We start from the raw sequence: 13,393 nt of genomic DNA on the forward strand, positions 1-13,393 counted from the left end.
CCAAGCCGTGTTTAGAGCCTGGTGCGTGTTAAACTCTCTTGTTAGTAACCTGAAGAGACATGTTCTACAGTTTTGTCTGTCCATGGAGGTTTTAGTGTATTTGACACAGTGCAACTCAGCAACCTTAGTGCTTTTGCAGAATGCTTTTTTTTTTTCTTTTTTTCCTAGCCCGTGCATTCTCGTTTTTATTTTGTAAAGCATCTTTTCTGTGTCCTGAAGCAGCCTTTTGCGTTGCTCATTTGCCCTGTCAATGGCACCCCTTGGTCTGGTGTTTGCTGATTATCAGTCACATTCCAAGGCATAACTTGTGAAGGGAAGGAAATACACTCAAGCTTACCTCTCTGGGACTGTGCATGATTCTGTGCACTTTCTTCCAATTAATTTGCCTGGATTTTTTTTGGTTCTTTTCTTTTGTCAGTGGCACTGAAAAGCAGGCAGTTGCTTGCACCATTTTGTTGAATGTCAGTGCTATAAGGCTGCTGCTGCTATGCTGCGATTTGTTTGTTGGTGAATAAAACCTGAAGCTCTTCAAACCAGATGTGTCTTGGGATGATTTGTTTCAACTAGGTGGGGTTTCGATCAGCAATGGGGAAAGGCGTCCCAGCTCACCGGGAAGCAGTCGGGCAATGTGGCCGCATTGGCTCCGCTGCGGTAGGTCTGGGCTGTTTGAGAAAAGCGGACCTTTGCGGATCCTGACTAGTTGGTAGCATACAGCTTTCATAATGTATTGCATCTCTGTTTTGTTTAAATTGAGGAGTAAACAGAAGAATTTAATCTTTTACCTGTATTAATTTTTTTATTTAAAATCAGTCCTTGGGTGCATTATTTAGCAATTTGTATTATTGGTGACCGCTAGTGAACTTCGTTCTTTCAGATCACTTAGCATCTCGTTTTCTTTGCTCTTTTTATGTTCTGACTGGTTTTATGCTTTACTTTCTTCCATCCTCCTTGGTTAATTTACATTGAGCTTATTTACATTTGACTTCAGTTGTTAGAAAGGAGGTTTTTTGCTTGATATACAGTTAGCCCTAGCTTGTGGGGGGCATTAGAATATTCATGTCCCTCAAGTTCCCTTGTCCTTATTGCAGTCTGATGTGGACCTAATTTTTTGCCCAAATTATCTGAGTTGAAGAACCTGGCTGAATTTATATTTCTGTTAACGGTTATGACCTGCGAAATTTCAGACATTTACATCTCCAGTCACATTCTTTAACCGTGAATGCCACCCACTACCTACAGATTCTTTTTCTGGTATCATTCTTGTGCCATACAATGTTTTGTTGCAGTTGTGGATACTTTGTTTTGTTTTGATTTTTTGTGGGTCTTTTTGTGTTTTGTTGGTTTGGTTTTCTGTTGTTGTTTTGGATTTTTTTTTAACACAAACTATTGTGTTTAAAATGTTTATGGAAAAATGTGTATCAGTGTTCATGTATTTCTCTACTAGTTTTCTACCTATATAGAAACTTACTGTTCACTTATTCCTATTACTCATATTACTTTGGATGTCTAATTAACTAATTTCCCCGTTGTATTTCTCTCAGGATCTGTCATAACATTTCTGAAGATCTGGTCTCGTGTTTTGGTATATTTCGTTCCTCAATTACTTTGAATTTTTCCACTTGTCTTCTCTTTCTAGTATTATATGGTCTGATTTACTGCTTTTCTGTATAGCTTCTGGACTTGTTAGTGCAATTGTTAATTCTGTGCTTGAGCAGTTCCTGCTCAACAATGACAATGGTTTAATCAAATTAGAGCGGATAATGTTAGTAGGTGCACTCCCATTGTTAAAAGTAAAAAAAAAAATATACAGTTTAATGTCTTCATTTAGTATTTTATGGTCCTTAAGTACATTTAGTCTGTCATTGTTACTGCGGTTGTTTTCCAGACCCTTATCTTTTACAGATGAGTCAGCAAAAGAAATGCTTCAAACGTATTTCCTTGCACATTTGCTATATTTACTGCATGTGTCTTTGGAGAAAGTGATGTCTAAGTGCATAGTTTGGGATGTAAGATTATAGCAGTTTTGTAGCATTTAAAATATGTAAGTTGCCTGGTCCTACAGTGAAATGGAGAAGACGATACAAATAAACCATACAGGGAGATCTCCGGGTTAGTGGTTTCTGTGGGATTGTGTGTTTGCTGGTGCTTGGAAGGTATGTTGTTGTTCTAAGCTTGAAATATTCTCAGACACAAACTAGGAGTAAAAAATTGCTAGTTCCCTTGAAAAAACTCGTGCAGTTTGCTTGTCTATGTATGCCAAAGCATTATACATAGAGTCCATTTAAAATGCAAGTGATGTTTTGCCAAATGTCAGTTATGAAGAAATAGTATCAATATAACCTTTCTCTTTTCTGCACTTTATTCTACAATGTTTATTTCTGGTCTGTTTCAAGGGGCAGTTAGAAGGGAAGTAGATATTTTTAAATATATTTTTTAAAAATTTTCCATCATATGGAAAAAAATTATATTCCATTAAAAAAGCTACACACAAGAATCCTTAACACTATATACTTCGTAAACTGCCTCTTTATACTAGTACCATTATTTTCCAGTTAACAGAATGCTGCTTACAACTGTTTATCTAAAATTGATCTAAAACTCAAAATCAGAAAGGTATAGTGTTTATGCAGAATGAGAACAGTATATATGGAGACAAGATGGAAAAAAGAATTATACTATGTGTCTGGTGTGGAAGTGTCTTAGTTACCTTTTGCTGTGACAGGTAACACTGCCAAATTTCAGCTGAAGAGATGAAGCAAGACTAGTGCAGGTTGTGGATGATGGGCAGAGGTAAATGTTCTGGTGACCGTGTCCTCCTCCTACATCTTAGAGAAGGTAAAATGCAACAAAATCAATAATTCATTGGTGGTAACAATGAAGGTTTGAGGCTTTTCAGTTATTAGAAGGGAGTTGGAGGAAGATGACTCTTTAGTCCTGCATAAATGCCTGAGGCAAATTGCTTCTGCATTCTGGGTCAGAAGGTTCAATATAAACTAAGAGGAAGGAATAAGTTGAAAGTTTAAGAGAAAGACATAGAAATTTCTTCGCCTGGTCTTTGTACCCTGGAGGAGGAAGTAAAACAAATGGCAATTTGCCTGTAAAAGAAGAGATGAGGGTAGGACACAAATGACAGAAAGCAAGGCAGATGTAGAAGCAATAGGTAGATAAGATGTACTCCATAGACAGATTTTCTCTTCTGCACTAAGCTTGTTGGAAATGTGGCCACCTCTAATCATTTTTTTCACCATTCATCAATTGCTCTCCCCACAGCCAAACTGTGAGCATTCAGCATCCTGCTACAGGCAAAGTTGACCGCATTAGCACATATCACAGGTGATAAAATGGTAATGAACAGTGGAAAAGAGGGAAGGAAAATAGCCTTTTTTAGCTGAAACATCTGTTTGCAGAGTGGATGTCTGTGATCTTAATGAAAGGGCACCGTATCACTTTCAAAAGAGAGATGAGCAGTATCCATAGGTCAAAGGACAGAGTCAAGAAAATAGAGCTATAGTAACTGGGTCAGGTAAAGAAAGAGATGCTAATGGTACACGGTGTAATTATCTTTTATGTCTGAGGCACTAACTGGGGAGAAGGAAAGGGAATGGCAGAAAAAAGTAAAACAATTTTGAAAGATCAGTAGATCTTTAGGAACCCATAAGCTGCATAGGGTCTTTTGGGACCTCAAATCTAAAACTCTTCTGTAGCAGGTAAGTGTATCCCAGATAATGCAAGTCACCTCAATTTTAACCCATTATGGCTTGTAGCTTTTGTTTTCCTAGTCTTTTAATTGTAAAACTGATCCAGAATTTCATGTTGTTTGAGACCATTTTATTTTTAAGCTGACTTTATTTCTGGTCAGTGTTTTGCCTTCACATTAACATTTTTTAACACTATAATAATTCTTAATAATTGATACCTTTTCCTCACTACTTCATCTTTTTATATGGAACAATTTTATCTCTTTTAGCTTTCATTTTGCTAGGTCAAGGAAGCCAAACTTGTTTAATGTATTTCTCTCTCAGTATTTTTTTTTCTCCTGATCATAGTAATAGCTCATCACTTATAACATTAGAAAGTTTATATCTTCAGGATTTGATTTGGATTTGAATGGAAATGGAAATATGTCTTCAAGAAAGAAATAATAATGGAAATCACAATAGAATAATTTTCCCCAATTGTAAACTGGTAAACAAATGCTAATAATAATGGTAAAGCCTAAGTGTTCCTGGGTGTAACAGCTGCCACATTTTTTCACAGCATAGCTGTGTGCCTGCAAAGGAATATGCTAATTGTAGAGTAGATCTTGTTCAGTGAGGACATTTTAGAAGCTTGACTAACAGTACATGGATGTAAAAATAAATTTGGATGGAAAATAATGATTAAAAATGCATAGGAGTTTTGGGTTGATTTAGTTTCAAATTCAAACACAAACTCTGAGAAATTAAATAAAGCTGTGATTTAAGAGCATAGGAGCTCGGTTATAGAGGAAGCACGTAAAATTATTGGAATTTTAATACCAAACGAGAAACAGAAACTTCTAGGGGAGGACTCCAAATGTAAGGGAAAATATAGGCACATAAAAAACCAAAAGACTGGAGCAGGAGCTTGACTACATAGAAGGTCAGAGGGGATAGTGAGACATGCTAGAAGTCAAGCAAATTAAGCTTTAAGAAAAGTATTTAAAGGTCCCAGTGTCTGAAGACAATGAAGAGGCTGGTACTAGATATTTATAATGTTGAAATGAAACACTTGGCTAAAACGGAGGTGAAAATTTTTGTCTCAACTTTAGATTAGAAAAATACAGTAAGATGTGATAGAAAATGCAGAAGGTCCCTCTATGTTTTAGCACCTTCAAAGTGGAAGCAGGGTCAGATCTTTATATGCTCCTTCCAAAGCTTTCTGTATCGCAGCAACCCTGGTACCTGACTGTACGCTCCTCATGTGGGAACTTAGTGGGAAAAGTGCTGCAGGTGGTTATAATCCTGTTGGATTTACCTTACTAGTTCATGATTTCTGGAAGATACTTAAATGGAAAAAAAGTCTTTAAGAATATAGGCGCAGGTGAGACACATGACAAAACACAAGGGACTCTACCATGTTTAGATGACTTCAGACTAATGCAGTATTTTTACAATGGTTTTGTTTGGTGTATGGAGGCAAATAGACTGTTCCTCAGAGAAGTTCTGGCTTCCACATTCCCTTCCTTGAGATTTTCTCCAGTTGGTGCGTAGGTCAGAAATATGAGAAGGAAGGATAAAGCCATATTAACTCATCTGGGGGCAGTGCTGCCAACATTTGCTACTTGAGTTAACCAGATCACCTCCTAAGTCATCTAATAGCAGTCTTATCTTTGAGAAATGGTGCAGGATGGATTAAATACTGGAGGACTGGAAAGGATAAATGTACCAGTTGTCAAACAGGGGGAAAGAAGTCAAGGAGAGAGAGTGCAGTCGTCTTAATATTGATGCCGCTCCCCCCCCCCAAAAAAAAAAATTTTATCAAACTGTTTTTATTTCTGTGCAAGGTAATGAAGAGATGAATAATTGCCACCATGGGCTTATCAAGAATAAATAGTTTAATTTCTCTCCATGATAAAACAGCTGAACCTGTGAATAGAAACAAAACAGTAGCTGTCATATGTTTTGACTTTATTTAAAGGCTTTCATAAGTCTGTCTTTTGTGACATTTTCATAAGTAATGCAGAGAAATGTGATCTAGAAGAAACTAGTGTACAGTAAGTGAAAAACTGATTGGATTAGTATCGTTATTAATTGTTAATGAATTGCTCTCCAAGTGAAAAGGTATATTGAGCAGGGTTTCATTAGAGACCTGCCTGGAGTCTGGTGGTTCTTTCTGTTTTTTACCTGGTGAACTGAATGATAAAATGAAGAGTTACTGGAGTCATTCTGCAGCTGACACAAAACTGGGGAAGGACCATGCTAGAGAACAAGATCACATGTTAGAATGATTTTGCAAAACTGGAAAAATAATCTGCAAACCAGTAGGTGAAATCCAGTGGAATTTAGAAGACATTACACTTATTCAGTAATAAATCATAGCCGTCCTTCAGAAAATGATTTTAATTTGTTTTTTGATAGCACTGTACTGTATTGAAAGGTAACCCTTCCACTGGAAGGTACAGATGGAAGTCCAGCCAGTAAAATGAGCAAAGTCAAATTTATTCTTAATTCAGCATTATCTGAGTCTCTGCTGGAACACCGTGTTCCACTTGGGGAGTCACATTTCAGGGAAGACTTGGACCCCTTCGAGGCTGAACAAAGTCATCACAGGCAACCAGAGGAGTAGGAAGCATCCCTTGGAGGAAGAGTAAACCATTTTAATTTGTTTAGCCTGCAGAAGACATAGGAAAGTGTGGTTTTCTAATATGTAAATGATTGTTGCAGAAGTAGTAAAGGAATAATCTCTTGTGGCGGTGGTGACCATGATAAGTAACAAAGTGTTCAAACTCAACCAAGAAGGACTCATGGGAGATACTAGAGAAACCTTTCTAAATGTCAGATTAATGAAGTGATAAAGCAGATTGCAGGAGAAGGCTTTGGGTTTTTATCATCACTAGGCTTTGAATAGTTGGTTAAAGACATGTGTAGCTATAGTTTTCCCCACTTTTGAGAGCAAGGTGAAAATGCCTTTCTTTTTTTTTTTCTTTTTTTGAAACATTTCCTTAACCTATATTGAATGATTGGAACAGAAGTATTCAAGTTGAGACAAGATAGCATCAGCAGTTACATTTACATGGCCCTCTGCTTCAGTTCACCTTCTTTGAGAAGGAAAGTGAGGAAACCTTACCTTCATTGTAAGGGGAGGAGGGGAATTAAAAAAAAAAGTCTGCTCGAAACTGTAGATATCTTATTGCTTTCAGGAAGATTCTTATTCATATCAGTCCAACTGATAAACTTTGCTGTTGTTTCAAACTGATATATCTGATTCAAGAGACATTTTAGTTTGAAATATCCTTTTAATGCTATAGTAGGAATTTGAATTCTGGTAGTTCATTGCGGGAATGGCAGGACATGCGATTCCAGCTAAAGGGCCTTGGGCAGGTTATACAGGAGTATGTTTTTTATGAGTGTAAGGAGTGATAGCCCAGGCCAGTGAGAATGATATCTTGGGTCGGAAAACCGCCCCTGTATGTATGGTGTGTGAATGTTGGGCCTGGGTGTGTGAATGAGTGGGTCAGAACGCCGCCCACAAGATATGCGTGGGAACGTGACTGAAAACAGTCACGACATGAGTGTGGTGTGTTTGGGATAACATTTTTTGAAAAAAACATCCTGTTTAACCTCTTGGTCCAGGCCCATATCTGTAAACCTATAAATTGAGAACTGCTAATAAAAGTGGGCTCAGTCTGGCTCAGCTCTGCTCTGCCTGGCTCTGCTCTCGCTGCTAAGAAGAACTCTGTGTCTGTGCATCTGTCTGCATCTGTATGCGTTGTTCCTCATTGCCGCAGTTGATATCTTCAGATTAGTTTTAGGCAATATATTTGTATAATCATAGCTTTCAGGCAGAAGTGTGTCCCTCACCTTTCTCTGATTTGAATTTGAGGGAGTCTCTTCAACATGACTGTCAAGATCATTTTCTAACACTAACACTTCTAACACTAACTTCACTTTCTCCATTTCTTCAAGGACGGTCATCTGCGTGTTTTTTGCAGTAATCTGTATATATACAAGCCCTGTGTAGCTTAATTAAAAATTCATTGTCATTTTATGTTTGACAAACCTAAACAACATGTTAGACTAAATTGTCCATTATACTTTTATGCAAGGCAGTGTAATTACATGAAAAATAATCCTAACAGTAAGAATAAAATTTATCATAGGATAGTGCTAATGCATTTATATGCAACAAGAGTGGGTTTAATTATAGTGCATTTAAGATTGGTGTGCCAAGGGCAATAAACTTTACAACAACATATGAAAGTTTAATAAGCATGAAACATCATAAGAACAATGTAGACTAAACCTTCCTTGCATTCAAAAAGCTGAAATGCAAAAAGTTTTTATTTATTGCCTCAGGTAAAAAAGTGTGTGGAAACAGATAAGTGATGACAAAGCTTTGATGTTAATAAACCCAAATGGAAGTAAAAAATCAAAGTGTGTGAATGGCTAGGTTGTAAAAAGAAAGATGACAGAGTTATACCCTGTAATTAGGTGTAATTTGTGCTTTTGGCACAGCTATTTGTCCTGCATGAATGAGAGGTTGTCTTATGTTTCCCTGTCCCTGTATAATAGAATAGCAGTACAGGCACATCCCACTTCAAACCTCCCTAGGTTTGTTGTTTTGTTGGGGTTTTTTTCAAGAAGTATTTGGAAGCAGTGGGTTTATTGATTCCCTCTTATGTGAGTACTGTAGGCGGTTTGCCCTTCCTAGTGCTTGAAAATAATCATAAGCTGAGTGTATATAAAACACTTCCAGCTAGAAACAAAGTAATAATTTTAGAAAAATGCAACCGAATCACAAAATTGGTTTCTACCTTGAGTATGAATCACAGACTTAGGTCATACAAGTAAATTACATCAAAACTAGAAAATTAATAATCCATTTGAATTATTTAATGAGTTGTTCTGTTTAGCAGCTGCATAATTGTCTGTCTCATCCATATTTTAAACTGTTGTAGTACAAATTGCTATTAATTAAATAATTTCATTTAGTTGATTCTTGACTTTGGTTTATGGTATCTTTGCATCAGACATCAAATTTTTGGTGCTGAAACCTATTTTACAGCCATCTCTTCCTGCCATACACCATGAAAATTTAAAAGAAACATTTTTTTCTACTCTGTGTTGCAAAGAAACTGAAAATTCTATTGATTCAGGGAAAACTGCAGATTTTACTAATGGCTATATATCTGTATAGGTACTAGTTTTTTAACTTCCCTGTTTAAGAATAATTACTGTGTTTTTAGACATGCTAAATTCTCCATGTCTTTATGAAATTACCACAAGGTTTGGTACTGGTACGTGTTTTTAATCTCTCTGATGTGAAGGTGACAGCTCTCATGTGATGGGATGTGCAATACCCTGGCAGAGCATCGTTTGTCTGGTTGTGTTACATGTTCAAGGTTGTGGATCCATGATCTGCAGTGCAAGAATTGACCACTCTGGCCCTGCAGAGCCACTTGCCAAAGCTTATATTTCTCTTATACATGAAAACGTATGAAACAAAATGAAAAATGAGTATGATTCCTTTTTATCTTGACCTAAATATATTTTTGCTTTGTATTCATTGTCTCTTTTTTTATTTGAAATTTGAGTCTGAGACGTTCAGAAGGTTCTCAAGCGATTCCTGTGAGTGCTGCTGCGTGTCGGTGTTGGCAGGTGGCATGAGGTGGCCCTTTGCCAGCTGTGGGTGACCTTCTGCCTTCTGGTACATCCTTGAAAATGTGTGTGCTTGCACTGCAGCACACAGATCTACCTCTTTCTTTCCAGTTGGCTTTCCAGTTCATGAAGCCTTTTTTGTGAATTCTGCCTTGAAGGATGAACTCCCTGGGAGGGGAAAGGGCTGTCTGATCATTCAGACATTTTCTTTCTGTTTGGGCTGGGGGGCTGCAGTTTCCCTTCTAGGGGTCTGGGATTCCTTCCTCCCACCCGGTGTCACTCCTGACACCACTATATGCCTCTCTTCCTCCTGGGCCATAACCTGCTCCACAGCTGCTGTTGCTTTATTGAGGAAAAGGATTTGGCAAGTCTGTTGCGTCTTCTGTTGTTAAATGAACAATCATCTTGTTATAAAACCAGTTATCTAATTATGTCATTTCAGAGGTCACATTTTGGTAAGCTAAAAAGGTTGGCTAAAAATGTCTTGAAGCCTACATTTAAATAAAATTTTAATAAGAAAGACCTCAAACAGTATTATTTCAACTTCTGCCCATGCTGTCAGTACTTTAAAACATCTTCAGAAGATTTAAGTGAAAACTTAACAGTTTGCAAGTGAATAGGATGCTACTGAAGTAACTTTAGCTCTTCTGTCAAGACTGGGTGGGATTCAGTAGAATTCCAAAGCCCCATGGGGTGTGACAAGGGCAGAACTTCCAGTATAAATTCAATAATGGTCCAGTTATTTAGCAGTTACAAAAGCAGATGCCTGTAGACAGGTTTTAAACTAGTTTTCCCCATCACCACAGGATTTCTGCAGCCTTAGAACTTTAAGAAAAAATTTTAAAATCCTGTATGCTGTATATGTTCAACAAGTGCCAAAGTTGCACATTTTTCTACCTTACCTGTAAAGCCCATCTGTCTCTTAAATATCTTCTGATCATTATTGGGTTTATCTTTTCTGATAAATATGATATGGTTAGTGACGCATGGATAAATATTTCTTGTATAACCTCCAAGTCAGAAAATGCTGTTCTCCAGGGGAGTTCTGTAAGTCTGGTTCATGCTGATCCATTACTTAAAGGCTTTTTGTTTTCCTCTTTTCCTCCCACTGAGATCCACTTTTTAATTTTATCTGTAGCTTTTAAGCTGCATTTTCTAACTGCAGTGGAATGAAAAGATGTGACCTGTAATTCTCTCATAAGTCAAGTGGTAGAGCCGTGCTCCAAATGGCTCAGCGCATTCTCTTTTCTCCTGCTAACATTGTAAGTTAAGCTTTCCCAGACAGACTTGCTTAAATCCGTTTCTTGGGCCCAAATAACTACTCACAATGGTTGCCATTCCTGAAGTCCTGGCACTTGTTGAAAATCATCACAATTTTGGAACCACTAGCACTGTTCACTCCTAACCAGATGACAACTCATGTTTAGTTAACAAAATCAATTTAAGTTTTCTTAAGCCTGCAGTGTATAAACATAAACGTGTTCCCTAGCTTAGGGTCAGTCTTTCCCTCTGTGTTTCTGATCACTATTTGCTTTCCTCCTTTGCTTCCCCTTTCCCCCCCCAGTTAATTATAAACTCCCTTCCTGACTTTCAGCTGTCCAGATCGGTCAGAACTGAGGTTCTTCTCTCTCTGGACTATCTCCACCAAGCCAGGTTCAATTTTCACCTGAACCATCTCCCACACCAGCCAGCAGGGATGGGGACACGAGGCAGCACATGGACCTCGGAGCCTGAGCAGAGCTGTCACCCTCTGGTCATGCCCGCTGCCACTGTCGTGTCGAGACGGTCTGATTTGCAGAAGGACGGGAGTGCACAGAGCATGGCTTCCTAGCCAGGCACCATGGCTCCCCAGCTCTTCAGATCAAACCCGGCAAATCTGTAAGACTTTGGACGAATGACTAATAATTTATTTGGGATTTCCAGTTAGTCTTACCGTAGAGAATTTTACTTGCCTGTCAATTGGAAAATAATCTGAACATCCTTCTTCTAAGTTTTTTGTCTGAGGTGAATGAGTTTGTGAGATTTATCTCTGATACATAAAACAGAACTTTTTTTCACTTTTTCAGTGGAGCCATTTCAAATTAAAGCATAATTAATTTTGAATTAAGAGTTGTTTTCCTTCAAAAATGAGGGTATGGAGTGTGAATTCAGAAGCATACTTTAGTATGACTGTCACTGTTTGGCAAAAATGCTAGTATATACATCTGAAGTATTAGTATTTGACAGTTCTCATAGCAGATCAGTTCTCTCCAAAAGGTGATGGTGGCTGTAAATAAACCTGCTTAGGTCGTCATATCAAATAGATGGGAACTGCAGTGTAAGGAATTAAGTTTTTCTTTGCCAGGGAAACCTTAATTGTTTTAGGCCCAAGAACAGAAGGTGTGTACTTGAGGAAACTAGCAGGAGTTGCAGTGTTGTGGTTGACTAATTGTGGCTCAGTAGTAACATTTTTACCACTTCCGATATCTGTGGGTTTGATGAGTAAAACTTAATGTCTAGTGATTAAATTCAAATTTTTGTTTGGATAATTTCATGTCTTTTTTCACTTTATCTTCTTTTCTATAATGCTAGATGTGCATTTGCATTACAGATTAAGTAGTTGAGAAATTGCAGTAAAAGTTTATATGAGTAAGAATGCATTTGATCCTCTTAAAGGTCTAGGTATGGAGTTTTACAGTTGATATACTTTAGTCTAAGTGTACTGATTTAAAAAAAAAAAAAAGAAAAGAAAAATTTGCTCTGGGACAGATAAGCATTTTTGAAACTATCTAGAAAATATAATTGAGAATTTTGGCTTCTGTGAAAGGTTCTTCCAAAACGTGTTGCAGTTTTGTAATTTTTTAATAAAATTAGAGATCTGAAATGAAATTGTGCAAAACCAAGATGTAATTTATTTCAGAACATTCATATACTAATGTGTTTGAATACTGTATAGACAATCTGGCAAAATCAACGAACTTAAATACATATACACACACACATATGCCCATGTGTACATATCTGTTGATGCTTTCACATCAAAACCTGCCGAGAAAAAAGGCAGGAAGCTTCCCAAGGCATTTTTGCATTGTCCCAGTAATACGCCTGCCAGGGAGGGAGCACCTCCCTAATTGAGGATAGATCAGCGTGGTTGTCTTACCTGTTCCATCTCTGCCTTCCCTGTTGAGATCGTTAACCAAAGGGCTAGGTTTTCTTTGTTTAAATTAAAATCCTGTTTTAGAAACATAAACTTATTTGTATGAAAATTATACCATGGTTTTTTCAGTGGGCTATAACTTGGCTTTCTCATGCTTTGATGTCAGTGTTTTCTTTTACCAGACTGTGACCCCAAAGACAGTAACAATGTACTGATAATAATCCTTTCAGAGAACCTTTTATTTGTTTTGGTTATGGGAAGATTTTTTTCATCATTCCACAAAGAAAGCAGCTCTCTTCATCTCTGTCGTTTCACCTGTTCATGTAGTTCTGTAATTTGTACTTTCTAGTGTCTTTGGATAGAAACCTGGGGCGTTCTCATGAGATTTTTGCATCTGAGGTTATAATATCTATGTCTTTTTAAAATCAGCTTTCAGAATTAGCATTTCACTGAGTTGTTTGTATCTGTCAGTATTAAGCAGGCCATAAGTATTCCATTCTGCTTTTTAAAACAATAACAAATTTGTCCCTTTAAATGGAAGTGAAAACAGCCTTATATAATTGCTGTTGGTTTCAGCTCAAATTTCTGGAGTGCACCACAAATAAAATCCTAGCTTTTCTGTGGCCATTGGAAGTGTTGAGGAAAACGTAACAACCTTGATGATTTCTGACAAACAAATGAGGGTTACTTATGGCAAGCCAGCATTGTTGAATTAGAAGCTGTATTCCAAGCCTGCTTGTAAGTCTTCACAAATCCTATCACAATGGAAGCCATGGAGTAACAAAAATATTGTGAAACAAATGCCTCCTGGGTGGCTAATTATTGGCATTCTTTCCTTTTTACTCAAAGGGAAGCTCTGGATCTTCCCTGTAAAATGCTGTCTGACTCAAGAGCAAGAATGCTTTGGGGTGGGGAGCTG

General features: G+C 37.5%; 1 protein-coding gene across 1 annotated transcript in view; it reads left to right on the plus strand.

The window, feature by feature from the left end:
* Positions 1 to 585: 585 nt before the first annotated feature.
* Positions 586 to 13,393, plus strand: part of MICU2 (mitochondrial calcium uptake 2) — a 116,108-nt gene continuing 103,300 nt past the window's right edge. The window contains exon 1 of the mRNA XM_065644959.1: positions 586 to 651. Within this exon, the coding sequence (XP_065501031.1) occupies positions 586 to 651 (66 nt within the window). The remainder of the gene's footprint in view (positions 652 to 13,393) is intronic.

This window comes from Caloenas nicobarica, chromosome 1, assembly GCF_036013445.1.
Source record: "Caloenas nicobarica isolate bCalNic1 chromosome 1, bCalNic1.hap1, whole genome shotgun sequence".
NCBI lineage: Eukaryota > Metazoa > Chordata > Aves > Columbiformes > Columbidae > Caloenas > Caloenas nicobarica.